The 16,873-nt window shown below is 43.2% G+C and overlaps 1 protein-coding gene across 1 annotated transcript; it reads left to right on the forward strand.

Annotated features, from left to right (window-relative positions):
• The first annotated feature begins 1,684 nt into the window (after window positions 1-1,684).
• clcf1 (cardiotrophin-like cytokine factor 1) lies at window positions 1,685-16,274 on the forward strand. The gene is made up of 3 exons (XM_035162319.2): window positions 1,685-2,011; window positions 10,994-11,148; window positions 12,416-16,274. Exons 1-3 carry the CDS (start codon window positions 1,993-1,995, stop codon window positions 13,760-13,762), a joined length of 1,521 nt encoding a protein of 506 aa, XP_035018210.2. The 5' UTR covers window positions 1,685-1,992; the 3' UTR covers window positions 13,763-16,274.
• Window positions 16,275-16,873: the final 599 nt, after the last annotated feature.

The following is a 16,873-nucleotide window of genomic DNA, read 5'->3' on the forward strand; positions in this document are numbered from 1 at the left end:
ACAATGAAACTTTGGAGTCTTTACCTGCAGCTTCTCACACAACACGTGAAACACTAACACACTCACAACAACACAACTGAAACCGGTGTCTGCAAGAACCACTCATCACCACTGGGTGGCGCACAACACAGCTAATCAAATAGATCCAGAATCATTTTTTTATTCCAACGTGAGAATTAAATTGTGACACAAACTGAACACGGAGGGAAACAACACAGAGGTGTCATCAAAATTAATTTAATAATGAGATTGAAGGGAAATACAATTTACTCAGTAATTCTTTATACTTTGAATCAAAGCAGCTTTAATGAGGCTGTGGAAAACCCTGGATGATATAAAACAGAATACTAGTAAATTAATCTGTTAGAGGTTGGTGTATATGATTTTTTTATAAGCGGATTTATATATTCTAGATGATAATTTGATTAAATTAATGATTTTAAGAAGAGCTAAACTGAAACCAATATCATTAAACTAATTGATTTTGACACAGGCTCCAGATTAAAAATTGGTCTTTAAAATAAACAACGATTTATTTTAAAGCCATTGTAATGTCTGTGATAATCTCCTTTTGTGCACGTTGCATATTCTATATTAAATTTCTAATTGAATCAACATATGACACGTGGACTTGTGGCCCCTTGTTGATCCAGGATACTGGATATTGTCAAAGCACATTATCGGCGTCTATCTGTTCTGATTTCGATGCTACACACAAACCTCCCACAGATTTTGGACATTACGGTGGCAAGTGAGGGATTTTGGTTTTTGAAAACCTTTAATAATTTATTAATTCCAATAAGTTGGATCCAGGACAAGTTGCAGTAACTGTAATGACGCGGTGTGAGTGACAGCTGGAGCTGAGAGGAGAAGATCGCTGTAATTCCTCTGTCAATAAAAAAATAAAAGCTGAGGAATGAAGGGAGAAGGAAGAAACGCTGTGGAGCAGGCAAACACTTGTCTCCTCTCATTTTCTTAGAAACAGAGAGGGGGTAAAACAGACGGATTATTCCCATTATAAGTGTATAAATGTATCTTGATCACAATTTATGAGGCCTCTAAAATTAAGAGCCCTTAGTAGAATATTCAATGGCATCTGTTTTCACCAGTCTAATCAATGAAAGCTTTTTTAAATCATCTTTATTGACGAAGAAAAAAATTATCCTACGGTTCAGTGATATTTTAAAGTTTATTTTTGTGGTTATATAAATTATTTTAAGATGATTTAGGGCCTTCTGTTACACAAGGACGACTTTTTTAATTAGTCGTTTTTCTTAATTTGAATAAATAAATATTAAAGAACAATTTAAAAAAAGTTATTTGAAAAAAAGAAAATCACACATGTCTGTCAGAGTTTAATTCCTCGTTTCCTGGATGATCTGAGGGTCGCAGGGTTCCCAGGTCTCCCTGACTTGCACCTTATTATCCGAGGGAATCCGATTAAACATCAAACAGGCAGCAGTCGGGTTGCGTTGAGTTCAGGAGACAGAAATGAGTCGTAACAAGTCCCGTGGTTCAGCGGCTCCGCACCGAGCTGAGCCGCCGGTGCGTCAGCGCACTGAATCACCCGCACCGAGGAGGAGGAGGAGGAGGAGGACAGAAAGATGGAGAGACAGGGGCAGGAAAGTGAAGGAGGAGGAGGAGGTACAAAAAGAGTCCGCCGTCATTCCGTCTGTCACACAGCAGACCACACACACCAGGACAGAGGAGCGTCAATATTTCACCTCCATCTCCCCTTTCTGAGTACTTTATCTTTATTATCAATTTAACTTCCATCCACAGGATTTAATCATCACCTGATTTTTTTTTGTTGTGAGAGGGGAATGGAGCAGATTGCGTTGAGCCGATGAAAAGTTTTTTTGACTAATCTACACGAGGGAAGAAGAACATCCTCATCATCCTCATCATCATCATCATCATCGGCTTATTTCAGCTCGTGCAGTGGATGAAGCTCAGAGAGCGCACACAACGGAATAAAGGGATTTGGAGAAAATGACAAGTTTGTGCGGAGGTAAGACCAAGAAGATAAAACATTTGATGGAAGTTTTAAAAAGCAAGAAACATATTCTTTGCTTTTTCCACATGAAACTATAGTAAAAATTACTTACTATATTTCTTTTGCTTCAGTTTGATAATGGGCCTATTAATGTGTGATGTATATTCAATGTTGTGAACAAGAGCAGGACTAGTTGCTACATAATATATTGGTGTGTGTTTTTACACTTTTAAAATCCTATTCTATATTTCTTAGAGTTTAACTACGCAATAAACTATGCAGCCTAAACTTAAAAATCGAATTATTATCATGCTCTTAGATTATGTTAATTACGTTTTTGTAACCCTGGAAAGAAATTAATCCAAATGTCTTTTTATGTTTATATTTATTCTTGTTTTTTTTACCCGCAGCATGCATAGTTTAATAGTAGTTCTGAATAATTTAGAAAATTAATAATGAAGAGACAGATGGGTCTGGAGGTTCATCATCACACCCCAAAAAAAGTTGTCAAGGGATATTAGATATACGTTGTAGTTTCTAATAAACATGAATGGACAAAAAAAAACGATATGAACACAGAGGAACATTTTTATTTCATTTTTAAGTAATTTTATATTTTTCAGATATATGCCAATAAATGTGTTGCCAGCCAAGAGAGGAACAGAGTGCAAAGAGAGAGCAAGAAGAAGAGACTGGACAAAATCTGTGTGTGTGAGAGAGAGAGAGAGAGAGAAAATGGTGTGGGGGGGGGGTATTATTCACAATAAAAATGACAGGAGTCGAAGGGTCGGAGGCAACTGAAGCCCCTGTCTAGTTAGCTGTCACTGATATGAGAAAGTACATGATTCACGTTAGTCAGGGTGTGAGAGAACACACACACACACACACACACACACACACACACACACACACACACACACACACACACACACACACACACACACACACACACAGACACACACACACACACACACACTGACGCACACACTTTTCCCCTTGGGAGGACTGGTGCGGCTGCTGCTCCATGTCTTCTAGGAGGTGAGAGAAAGAGGGAAAGACACCAAAGTGCGGCTGTGCCATGAAGTGATGTGTGGAACAGTAGATCACCAACTTCCTCTCTCTTTCTCCTCTCTTTCTCTGCCTTCCCTTTCTCCCTCTCCATCTCATGACATCCTCCCTCGCTCTCCTGGTCTCAGGTGGTCAGATCATGTGAACCAGCTCCTCGGCACATCAGCAAACTTGGTGAAACTTTAGATCGACAATAAACAGAGAGCTGAGGGCAGAGCAAACTGCTGCTGCTCCTGATTCTCAGAGCAAATAAATACACAGCAACCTCTGCTGTTGAGGAACATGCCACCTTTGACTTTCACACACACACACACGCACACACACACACACACACACACACACACACACACACACACACACACACACACACACACACACACACACACACACACACACACACACAAATGCTGACATAAACACTCTCAGAGACAAGGCCTGTTATTGCCGGGAGGGTTGAATTAGTGTCTGTGTTTCAGATAAAAGTGTGTGTGTGTGTGTGTGTGTGTGTGTGTGTGTGTGTGTGTGTGTGTGTGTGTGTGTGTGTGTGTGTGTGTGTGTGTGTGTGTGTGTGTGGGTGTGGGTGTTGGACCAGTGAGTTCAAACACAGCCAAGAAGAGAGAGAGAGAGAGAGAGAGAGAGAGAGAGAGAGAGAGAGAGAGAGAGAGAGAGAGAGAGAGAGAGAGAGAGAGAGAGAGAGAGAGAGAGAGAGAGAGAGAGAGAGATGTGCGAAAGAGAGGATAAAGTGAACCTTTCACATCTTTTGATTCGTTCAGCTCCATCCTCAATTCTTCATGATGTGTACACACACACACATACACATACAATATATATACATATAGGGATGTCAAGCTGATGTGTGGAGGGGGGAGGTTTATAGAGAGAGAGGGAGAGAGAGAGAGGAGGAGGAGGAACTGGCGGTAGAGGGGTTAATGCAGTGCAGATTGACAGAAGTTAGCAGCACCCAGAGGGAAAGAGCGAGCACAGAGAAGGGGGGAATGATATAAAATGAGTCGGTCACGCTTTGAACAGTTACACATGCTGTTTACATTTTTCCCAAATTAACATGGCCCCTCGCTTCAGAAACCCCCTCCTCCACCACCTTTTCCTCTCCCCCCTTCCTCTCAAATCCTCTCTTCCTCCTCCTACTCCTCCCCTCTGTCTCGATCCTTCAAGGCCCACAAATATCTGTCCTCACTTTCAGATCCCTCAGTTAAGTAAAAGGAGCAACACCACAATATAAAAATAGACACTACTGTTATAAGATATGTATCCAGAAAAACAGTGTCATCAGCGTAAAGGTATTTATTACTCAGGCAGAAAGGATTTGATCATTAGGACTGATGCTGCTTTTTAACACTGTGTTGGATCAGGGTGGATCTAACTTCAAGTTTTATACATTGTTGAGTTGTTATAAACGATGCATTGTGTATTTAATGAGGAATTTTTAGGTTGACACTATTTTCATCGGCAGTACACAACATAACTGTGGCTAGTGGAGTTAAAAAGAAAAAAACATTTTGCCGTGGAGCTGAAATTCAAGGTGGCATGTACAAAAATACTCAAATAAATGTATGACTCTATTTGTCCCTAGTTTGGTCGCCCATGCATAGCGATAAATAACAAAAAATACGAACAGCAGACGACACATGGAAGCCATACTGCCACAGCAATAGTGAACCACAACACACAAACTAAAACACAGTACAAGAGGACATGAGTGTCGCCCAGGACTCTGCCGAGCCACTTAACTAAGTCATTAGGAGGTAAATTAAAAACCGAGGGTCTGAAAAAGGGGCCGGCGAGGAATGAAAGGAGTTGATGGAGGCAACGAGTGGAACCAATTAGTGAGAGGAAGAGAGGGTAACAGTAATTAGGGAGAGAAAGGAAGTAAACTTTAAAATGGAAGTTCGATGTTTCAGGAAGATTTAGTGGGGAGACGGAGGGAGGGGGGACAGATCAAGCGACAATGAAATTGAAACCAAACATGGCGATAAAGCACGGAGCGAGTGGAATCCACAGATTTAAAAGAGAGAGAGAAAGAGGCAAGGATAGATTGGCTTATAAGGTGATGAGGGAGACGGAGGACACTGACTTTGTGATCAGACAGAAATGTTTGAACAGTTTCTGGGCATTAAATGTGTGTTTTCTCTCGCATTTTTGTTTTGGGGTCGTTTGTGCTGTTTGGCAAAGCGAGTGTGTGTCCAGGGCCAAGAGGATCAATCTGAAATTCAGTGTGAACAAAAATCTGCAAGAGATGGGAAGGTGTGTGAGTGTGTTGGTGTGTGTGCACATATGTCTGAGTGTGTGCGTGGGTGCACATTGGTTTGTTTATATGTATTTATTCAGTATAAGGCTGGTGCATACGTGGATCTACGCCCGACTGCACAATCCGGATGCTTATGCGTGCATGTGTGTGTGCACATTTGTGTGTGTTGAGTTAGTGGAGGAATGCACATTTGATTGAGTACAGACTGCACATAAATCTGGCCTGTAACTGTACACAGACACACAACGCCGACCCTGACCCCAGACTGTCAAACCCCTCCACCTCCGCTCGCCCTCACTCACCTATAAGCGGCAGAACCAACATGTGTCTCAGTCCCTCGCATCAGTGTGTGCTGATGTGTGTTTTTGCCCCTAGGCGTCCTGCACAGGTGTGTTTATGTTTAGGGTGAGTTTCAAGATGGGAGGCAAATATTTGCCTATATTTATTATATTTATAACAGTATTATTAAAAATCTACGCAACAAACAATTTGGCTCAAATTCGGGTTTGGCTCATTACAGGTCTTTGCTTTCAAAAAAGCCACGATGTGGCCGCAGCTCTGCCGTGATCACAACAAATATGTGAGACAAAGTGAAGGATCGGTGCAGATTCAGAGAAAGAAATGTGACAGTTAAGTTGGTGAGATAATGAGATTTAAAAGTGTGACTTTGACTCAAGTTATCGCATGTGGCTGCATTTCAATAAGCTTAATGTGGGATTGAAGCTGAACTTGAGATGAGTTTACACACTGAACTCAAACCCGACACTTATTCACTCACAACGTGACATCCAGGAACGACAGTATCAAACTTGTCCAGATGTATCTGTCTCCAAGGTCACTGTCCTCTAAAGCAGCGGATGAGTGACTAGATACAAATGAAGTGTGGAGAGTGAGAGGATGTAGCCTACAGCAACAGGACTTTTAGCTCTGGAAAACACACCACAGATGATGTTTCAACCTTTTTTTTTTTTCCTTCAAAGTCCATCTGCATGGCTTGATTTATATTGAATCGTGTCAAAGTCTTACAATGTGCGCTCACCGAGATCATGTCATTACAATTAACTGCAGCCATCCTAATCACTGTTGCACTGGAAATGATAAACATCTCATTTGGACCTGATTTACAACATCTTCCATGTACTCTGTTTAGGACTTCTTTTCAAGTGGTTAGAGCAACGGAGGGCAACCTTTTTTGGCACCGATGGTAGTTTTTCCTGGACCAGATTGGAGACATTTACTCGCACATGCTTTTCCCACAATACCAAATTCTGTTTTTAAGTGCTTGTTTCAAACCTCAAGTGGTGGTGTATGTTGGGAAACATGAAATACTAGTCCTCTTGGATGGAGAGCGTTAGGCCTGTACAACACCCACAAACACTGGGTCACTGGTTTACCAAAACACTGTCTGCAGTGTAGAACGTCACATGTGTTACAAGGCTCTTTTTCGCCCTTGAACGCAACCTTCCATCCCAAAATTCACCTCTGAACCCTGACCCTCGTGGTGGTGTTTAATTTTGACCTATTTGGAGTGCAGAAGCTCTGGCGCCCGAAACCTCATGCTCAGCTCTGTTGGGCAGATGGCAGCCAGACTCCGGAGTGTCACATCTGTCTTTACATCAGCGAAAACACACATACGAAATAACAAAAAAAAAAGATCTATTGTGAATAATGGAGCTCCCCTGTGAGTGCATATGTAACCCTAATAGTTATGTGAGAGAAAATGTGCAGAGAGTCACACGCACATGAGCGCACAGAGGCGGGTCATGGTCGGTCGTTGCAGGGAACCCCTGTGTTGCTGTAACGCAATCCTCCCACGGAGAATGTTCTGGTTTCAACCCTGCCCTGCGGAGTGTGCTTCCACTGCCAGGTACACAGACACAGCCCCAAGCCTGCAGGGCTCGCCTTGAAGTCAGGCTATATGCCGACTATAATGTAGTCACCCGGTATAATATTATATAACAGCAACATGGCTGTGGGTTCGAGTTTTCTCAGTTTACTTGTACAAAAGAGCAGTTGTTTTTAGCCGCAGCAGAGGATGCTTTTAGACATGTCAGCGCTCAATCAAAACAACAAGAGCCTTCTGCGTCTGGCAATCATCTCCGAGCATGTGGCGGCAGACAAAAGGAAACGGTTTGGATCAGTTTGGGTCGCTTTCTGCCAAGGAGAATTTTCTCCCTCATCCCAGGCTTTCATTTTTTTCTGTACCTTTTTTATTCCCTCTGAATTCAATCCTCTCTGCACACTGTGTGTCCTTCTCCTCCAGGGCTGTTTACTCCGACAGTCGACGATGTCATGTTGATTTCGGGGTGTTTTGACGCTAATGGAGGATGTTCAGTGGGAGGACCCTGCGCTTGATGAGCTCCAAATGTTCGAGTGTCACTGAAAGATGCTTTTCTGTTTCATACGTGACAGGTGATGAAGGTGTCTGCAGTTGAGGAGGTCGGAGGAGGAGGCTTGGCTGACAGGGGGGGGTTGTCTTAGTTGACGGATTTCAAGGTGTGTGTGGGAGCGTGTGGGAGGTGCCCAGGCCCAAACACATGGATTTAGAAACTAGCTGTGAGGAAGATGTGGTGGAATAATCACCATCAAGCACCTGGGAAGTTGTTTGTTAAGGTTTTCTCACTTTAAGGACAAGTGGTTCTAATCTTATTTAATTTGGAACTGTCAGTTTCCCCAGTCTGTCTCTGCAGCTCCAGACATTTGATGAATATATTGTTTATAACTGTGGTTGTGTGGGAGCAGAGTAATTAAGTCACTTGTCTCACCATGATCGTCGTCGCAATTAGTACCATAATCAAAGTGATTATCCTCACTTGTCAAGCTCATGACTTTATTTTCTTCATAATTATTTGACAGAGGTGTAGAAAGACATTTTCCTCTTGGATGCATTAAACGTTTCTCGCTTAGTGCAATTATAACACATTCTTGTTTTCAGTTGCACAGACAGGCAGGCAGCACATTTTTTCACATAAAGAGCGGTATAGAGCACATGCCATCATTAGGTTTCTACCCAGACCTGTTAGGGAGTGCATACCGATATGTCAAATGTAAGCGGTTGAGTAAGAGGAAAAAGGTGTTGACTGTTTTAGGTCAGAACTTGTTTTCTTAGAACCATTGAAAACGTGTCGAGGGTAAATGTTTTGCAATCTGTTCAAACTACTACTACTTAAAGCCTCTTATTCATCCTTCAGGGGCCCGTCACGATGGGAGAGATGAAAGGGAGAGAGGGGGGAAAAAGTGGGGCGATAGAAAGGGAGTATGAGAGCTAATCAGGGTTAATTGACTGCTGTTATTTTGACCCGAGGCAGAGAAGAGATAAGGAGGAGAAGAGGGGAGGAGAAGCTGAGAGAGAAAGAAAAAGGAAGGTTTGAGTGTATGTGACTAATTCAGGAGAAGAAAAAGAATTTGGTTGGTGAAGCAACAGGAGGCCCGAGGTGCGTCAGAGAGAGAGGGAGACAAAGCCGACAGGGTCACACACATTGTGTGGAACATATTCCACACCTGTTGAACAGAAGCATGTTTTGTCCGTAATTATAAGCATGAATCACTGCAGCCTGCAGTCTGGGTGTCAGGAGGATGAGAGCGAACGGGGATGATGGAGGGCAGAGATGGCCAAGAGAAATGTGCACCGCGCTCGGGTGAACGGCTGAGGAAGTGTTGAGATGGAGTTAGAAAAAGAAGGAGGAAGTGTGAGGTCGACGGCGTCCAGAGAGAGAGAGAGAGAGAGCACAGGGGAGATCAGTGGATCAACGTGAAGTTTCTTAATGTTGAAAACGAGCTTTCAGCTTCAATTTTCTCTGTTTGAAACCAGAGACAGGGGCACTAAAAGGTTTCCACTGTTCTAACGACCCCTCTTCACCCACACACACACACACACACACACACACACACACACACACACACACACACACACACACACACACACACACACACACACACACACATGCACCGTAAACTCTCAGCTATGTGAATTTAATCAACATATATAATTACAGCTACAAACATTCTCACAAACACTCACACAGTAACATACAACACCTACACAAACACTGACACATAAACACAACGTCCACAGAAAACACACAACTGATGCAAACACATTAATGTTTGTGATTGTAAAGAAAGCCACATGTCTTGGTTTTCACCGTATCGGTCAGACATGAATATGTGTGTGTGTGTGTGTGTGTGTCTACTTGTACGAGTATATTGTAAGGACAAGAATGAGTGTTGGACGTCCTCACTTTAGTGTTTGGGTGTTGGGGTTCAGTATTTAAGTTTGATCGTGTGTGTGTGTACTTGTATTCTATGTCTTTGTGAGTAAAGTTTTTTTCCTGACTTTATTCAAGAGCGTGGTCTTTCGGTTTGAGAGCCGGACTTATTGATTTCTTGTTCATATTTTGAAATGCTTTCACTCAAAACCCTGTGCTCACACTCAAATATGAAATTGTCCTACCCTTTTTGTGGATGTGTTAGCGTTTCTCTCTTTGAGAGACCAGTACAGATGGTTAATTTAACTGGGCTCATGCACTCCCACACTCCACGGCTTTATTATTTCACCGGATTCCCGTCAGAAGTAAAGCTAACTTACCCATAACGAGGGCGGGGCAGTTTCAATTGTCAAAGCTACACCTGAAATTCTATTGGTTGGGGAATTTTTGAGAGAATTGTAGAAGGAAAAAAATCCAAGAGGAGACATTACATGCAGGCACAGAAGCAGCGTGAGGAGAAGAGCTGAAGCTGGAGTGCAGGAGATCTGTCCAAGAAACAAAATATCTGAGTGCAAGCGCACAGTTCGAGCACAAGCAGAGCAAATTTAAGCACAAGCAGGGGTCATTTGAATGTGAGCGCAGGGTTTTGTGTGAAAATCTGAATCATGTAATCAATAAATCCTGCTCTCAAACTGGAAGACCACAATCTTTAATAAAGTCTAGACATTTTGTGGCATTTTGTTGGTTGAGACTTGCTCTTAGGGTTAGAATTCGGTGTAGATTAGGGTGAGGGTTAGGTTGGTGTTAGGGTTAACCATGTAGTTATGATGAATGGTAATGTAAGGGGCTGGAGGAATGCATTATGTCAATGTGTATGTATGTGTGTGTGTGTGTGTGTGTGTGTGTGTGTGTGTGTCTTTAAGCTGCTATTCGCCTGACAGGCTGGTTCGCTGAACATAGGAGCCATTTGTCTGACTGTCTGAAGCTATTAGGCGAGGTTTTATTTGAAGCCAGAGTAAACCTCAGACGGCCAGAAACCGCTAAAATTAGATTGGAAATGGAAAAAGCTTTATTGGCAGTGTCAGATGACTCTGACCTGGCAATATGTAAACATACGAGCCCATTGCCATAGAGACAAGGAAATAAACCAGAATATTGTAAGAAATCCCTCTAAACAGTGTGAACGGTGACTTTAGAGCGACACTTGGAAACTGTTGCCAGAGAAGATTTGTGTCTGGTCTCAAGCCATCAAACTAATTGAGAGCTTCAAGTTAAATGATCACAAAATGTTTGAGAAAATAATAGCTGAGATAAATTTTATCTCTTTGTTATGATTACAAATGCCTCTGCTGTGTGTTAATTATCACCCATGATTGTCATTAAAGAAACATTTCACACTGTCTGAGTCACTTAATCAGAATCCTGAGTCTTTTATTTTTTTTTATCTCTCCACAGTCCATCAACACCAGCTCATCCTGTTATTGGCTGCTGCCATGGTGATGGCCATTGATTCGTCACACAACCTGGCCAGTGAGAGGAGTTCGATAGAAAGCACGTATGAACTCACCAAGTACCTGGAGTATCAGCTCAAGGAAATCAAAGACGTATATGTGAGTAATTTTTTGTTTCAGTATGATTTCTCATTAATCAAAGCCAACAGGGGGGCGGGGGGGGAATCATGTTTTCTTTTAATTACCAGTTTGGGGTTTTAAATTAAATGAATATGTGATCCATAGACAAAAGTACTTCCTGAAAAACAACTAACCTCTAAATGACTTTAATCACAATTACTGCAAAGGTCCCCATTAAAGGGGTTATGATCCATATTCTTACATAGGGGAAGTTGACCAAAAAAGCTACAATAAGAGAGAGAATATAGTAATAGTTTATCCTAAATGAACCTGGTGGATGTCCTAGTAACTCAAAGCGTGATAATATATCAATATTCATAACCTATTTCCACTTTCCCAAATGGGCAAAAATCTGTAACTTCAGGTTTAAGGAATTTGTTTTGTAGATAAAAGAGAAATAACAAAATATGATTCTACAGCCAGGCGCTGATTAGCTTGGTTTTGCATAGAGACCAGAGACAGAAGAAGCTAAAGTTACTCTTTCCACAGGTAAAAAACAAACAAAATATAAATAATAAAATAACACATTTGCATTGGTTTGTTTAATTCAGAAAAGCTAAATTGTGGTCTGCAAGGCAGTTAAAAAGTATATTTATTTTGAACAACAACAATTTATCCGTCTCTCCTCTGGCAACGTCACAGTTATGACAAAACTCCTGAAAGCTTGTGTTCAATCAAGAAAATGTTGCTGCTGTTAAAAATAGTTTTTACATTGAATGGCCATTCGCTAGCTTAAAGTACTTGATCTAACTTGGATGTTATTTTCATAGTTTGGGTGATTACTCATAAAATTACACTCATCATGTTGTCATGTCAGTAACTAAAGAGATCTTGAAATACAGCGACAGACGTCTGACATGTCTGGAAATTTCAAACCCATGTGTTTGCCAAACTCACTTGGAAGAGAAAACAAAGCTTTACTGTAAAGTCATTGTTGTAAACATGCGTCACAGTTTAGTTAGTTCAATGTTGACACACTGTGCTTGTACACACACAGTTTTTCAATGCATTGAGATCTCACTACAAACATGACAGGAGTTCTTTCTCTCAGGTCCATATTGAATGGTTTAGATAAACTGCCTAAACTCTTGCCTTGTTTACAGCCTGTCTATCTCTTGGTCTGTGGAGCAATTAAGCCGCTATTAGTGATGTAATGAATGACGGCCCAAGCTATAAAACTGAATTAACCACAATTGTCCAATAAACCTTCTCATTACTTTCTCCTCCTTTGGTTTACCTCCTCCAGCTCACCTACCTAGGCCCTCCATTCAACGAGAAAGACTTCTCCCCCCCGCGGCCCAACAGCACGGCTCTGTCCCTGCCCATTGCCGCCACCCGCCTGGAGCTGTGGCATGGCCTGGAGAACCAAGCCCGACTTGCCCAGAACCAGAAGGCCTACTCTGTGCTGCTGGCGGCTGTCAGGGAGCTAGCCCGCTCCACCCTCTGCCCCTCCCTCAAGACCTCCCTGCTGCACTTTTGCACGGGCCTGGACGGACTGCTGGGCTCTATATCTGCGCTGATGACCACGCTCGGGTACACGCTTCCTCCTCCATCTGCAAACATGAGAAGTAGCGCTGGCGAGCTGCAATACCCTCAGAGTGGGATAGGAGGCGACCGGCCAGCTCCACTGATGAGCCAGAGCCTGTATAGGTCCAGAGCCGGGACTAGGACGGAAGCGGGTCACCGTAACAACCAGAAACGAAGTGGGATGAGGGTGGTCAGAGGAGATCGCGAGGATGGCGTCAACGTGGACCTGATAGAAAAGAAAAGAGCAAAAGAGGGGGGGAGAGCTGAGACGACTTCAGCTGGAGGAAGGAGTGGCGGATCGAGGGAAAAGGGAAGAGGAGAAAGAGGGAGGAGAGGAAAGAGGGAGGAGCCTGAGAGCAGGATATGGACCGCCAGCGAAGACGAGAGAGCAGGGGAGGAGGGAGAGGAGGAGCTCGAGCGAGAGGTAGGGGTGGAGAGATGGGGGAGGAGGTTGTTGAGCATCAGCGAGGATGGCGAGGAGGAGGGGAGGCAGTCGGAACCTGGGGTCGAATTGTCGTACCTGGACACGCAAAGATCCGTCTCCCTTCTGCAACCAACCATCGTTGACAACAACAACAATCAGTACAGCTACAACCTGAACTCACGTCACACAGACACCATCAGAAAGGAAGATGGATTTTTTGTGGTGAATAGCAGAGGGTTAATGCTGGAGGAGGGGCAGCAAACAAATATGGAGGCGGCCTCCTCTTCCTCAGCTTTCTATCACCAGCGTCGGCCTCCTCGCTCCCTCTTCCCCCCCACACTCCAACCTCCCCTCTCCACCCTCTCCCTCCTCTACCAGTTCGGAGCAGGTGAGAGGCACACCCTCCTCCCCCAGCCCGTCCCCCTGTCTTTACAAAGGGGCACATCCCTCCTTTCGCACCCTCTGACCCCGCTGCTCTCCTCCTCCTCGTCCTCCTCTTCCTCCTCACTCCTGTCTGTGCGGCCGACGATGAACGACTTCGCGAGGAAGGTGGAGGGGTTTTGGATATTGCGGGAGCTGCAGAGTTGGCTGTGGCGATCGGCGAAGGACTTCAACCGCCTCAAGAAAAGACTAAGAGGTTGAGACACTTCAACGGGACGGGACACTGAGACAAAACACACACACACACACAAACACACGAATGTGCAGTATAATGGAAATCTTACCCATAACGAATTGCACAAAATCCGGGTGGAAACAAACTGAGAGCTTTGACCGACAAACGCACATAAACACACTCATGCTTTAACGCATTCATTCATACTGTACTGGAATAAATGAATGAAGCACGAATTGGCAGGTCACCAGAGGCGCTAATGGAATATAACACACACAAAACCCAACACATTACCAGCACTGTCACCCTCCTAATGCACATAGCAGCTCATTGAGCGAGACACGCTGAGACTGGGCTGAGTTACCGGACTTCACGGCTCATAGATCAACAGAAATACCACTGTAGGTGGTTAGACACATGCACGCACGAGGGTAGACGTAGCGTCAGGCAGCGAGAGGGACAGTGCAGCCATTGAGCGAAAACTGATTCAGCGACCTCCAGAAGTGTGAATCAGCAAACTTCATTTTCTCGAAAGGCAGAAGGGAAATTATTCTGAATGGGTAAAAGACAAAAGGAGAGCAGAGGGGAGGAAATGACCAGAGGGATGAAGAGGAGGAGAGGAAGACGCAGAAAGGGACAGGAAGACGGGAGGAGGCGTGAGTCAGGGGGTTCAGCACTGGGTATAATGGGCAGAGGGGTACTGCTGAGTAATCACAAGATGGCCGGTCAGTTACAGTAACTCTATAAAAGCGCTACACATACTGTCCAGACACAGAGGTGGTCATACACAGACTCACCCTCACTGTGGTATTTGGTGCCTTAACAAACAATTCACTTCTTTGCTGCTTTTGATTCAGTGCTCATAACTTTTACCACTTTATAAGGATTTTATCCCAGAGCTAGAAACATTATAAACATATTTTATCATGGAATTATTGTCCTGCAAAAACCTCAGTAAAGGTCTTCTGTAAGAAACAGTTCACACATTTTGGGAATTTTTTTTGGGCTTTCTTGATTTGATATGCGGCGGTTATCAACAGCCCTTGCTTTGTTCAAATCTGTCAGTACAATACCACTTAACATATTGTCTCTTGTTTGTTAGATCAACTACAAAAGTGTGAAAGTGTCAGGTTGCCGTTCTAGAGTCTCGTTCTCACCTCAAGACTGACAGACAACCTGCCAATCTGCATTTCCAGCACTGAGGCCTTGTCTACGCTACTGTGGATTTTTTGTTGAGTGGATATTTTCCCCCTACGTTTTTAAAATATCTCAGTCCACCTTTAATTTACAAAATATCTCCAGACGAGAACACAAAAACAATAACAAATGCTCAAACAAGCTGATATGACATTGTTGTTATACTATTGTCTCTAACACTCATTGCACAATGTAACACTGGGCATATGACTGTACCGTCATCGTATCGCTCTGTTTACACACACGTACGGATTCATACAAACCAGGCCTTTGGAAATCTGCAATTTGGAAGGTGTTTGTAAAACTCTCTTAATTACTGACTTACAACACCGCCATAATTACGTCATATAAACATTTCATTTTGAAACCCTGTGGTAGTTCAAACTCCCTCTGAAAGCACATTTTCACATGTGAGCAAAGTAAACAAACAAGATTGTTAGTTAGAGAACTTTGAAGGTTCCCAGCAGGTCCTGCTGTTGAGCTTCTTCTATACTTCTGTGTTCTGATGCCACAGAGTGCAGAAGCTTTGTTCATTGGCTCCGCAGCTGCACTGTAGCTGATATGCACTTCCTCAAAAATGTGACTGCACATCAAGGCTACAGCAGCGAGACACCACATGGTGACCACAAGAGCCGTGACTGGTCAAAACGGCCTGCTTGTGTTTTTGTCTCAAAGTTTCCATAAGATCATCTGTTGAAGCCTTTTCCACTGCAGCACTTCTGCTAACCATAACAATGGCACTCAATGAAAATACTGCAATAGTACCATTCCTGTAGAATACGATTAAAGCACCACATGACCTGGTCCTTAATAATACATGTTGACGTGGTGCTATCCATGGGCGAAATCTGACGCCGAACCATAAATCTAAAGCTACACTGTAGGTATCTAGGACGGCACCTCCCTTCCGTTGATCGTAAATCTGACTTCAGTCTTTGTGCTAAGCTAAGCTCACCATCACCTGGTTTGAGCTTTATGTCTTAACAGGGAGACATGAGAGTGGTATCAGGCTGCTCGTATAACATTCGGAAAGAATGCTCCCAAAATGTCAAACTGTTCCTCTTCGTCACTTCGCACTCCTCAGCACAAAAATTTGTTGGATTTTTCGTCCCTCTTAAAACCAGAAATCGATCTCATTCCTTTATTTACAGATGTTTTTTGTTTGTTTTTTCAGAATAAATGTAATGCTATGTCTTTGCAATGTGCCTTAGATGACGTGGCGTAAGGTTATGGATCATATCTCTATAATATTTATTGAACAAGATGTTTATTTATTTTTTCTCCAGTGTGAAAATACTGTATTGTTACTCAAGAGAGAATAAATAGTAGCTTTTGTACAGAGTGTGGTGTTATTGGTCATTTGGGAGCCCGTTGGGAGGAAAGACAAAAATGCATATGGGATTTTTGTTTGCAATGGTTAGAGTTTTTATAGGGATGGTTACGAGTGATTGGCACAAGGGGAGAGGAGACTTCTGGAAAACAAAGGCCGGCTCACATTCATGACGAAAAAAATGGGGCGATTGAGGCGCGGTATGAGAGAGTTTTTATTTGTCTGTCCGGGTGAAAATTTACGATCTCTCTTTTTTCCCTTTCATCTCTCGCTTCCCACCTCCCACTGCATCATTCCTCCTCCCACTTTGCTTTCCTTTCACATCACACTATCTCACGAAGCTCCTCTTCTTACCCCCAAAAGAAACCATCCCTCTGACCTGTGACAGTCAGGGATTTGCGTGAGCACAAACAGGTACAGGTACAAACACAGCCCTTATAATCCAAACCCCAGCTCTCTTGTTGTGTCTGCTTCAAAGCCGCCGTTCTCCCTCTCTCTGTCAGTCTTATCTTTATTTTTTTTTCACGTCTCTTGTCTTACACACCCACTCTTTTTTATCGCCTCCTCACCTGTTATCTTTCATTCCTCTTTGTCTCTCTTGTTTTGGCTT

This window comes from Hippoglossus stenolepis, chromosome 7 (genome assembly GCF_022539355.2).
Source record: "Hippoglossus stenolepis isolate QCI-W04-F060 chromosome 7, HSTE1.2, whole genome shotgun sequence".
NCBI lineage: Eukaryota > Metazoa > Chordata > Actinopteri > Pleuronectiformes > Pleuronectidae > Hippoglossus > Hippoglossus stenolepis.

Bases quoted from the DNA above. Each gene is read 5' to 3' on its own strand.
- clcf1 (XM_035162319.2), top strand. The intron at 11,149-12,415 runs GTGAGTAATTTT...TACCTCCTCCAG, and splicing joins AGGAAATCAAAGACGTATAT to CTCACCTACCTAGGCCCTCC.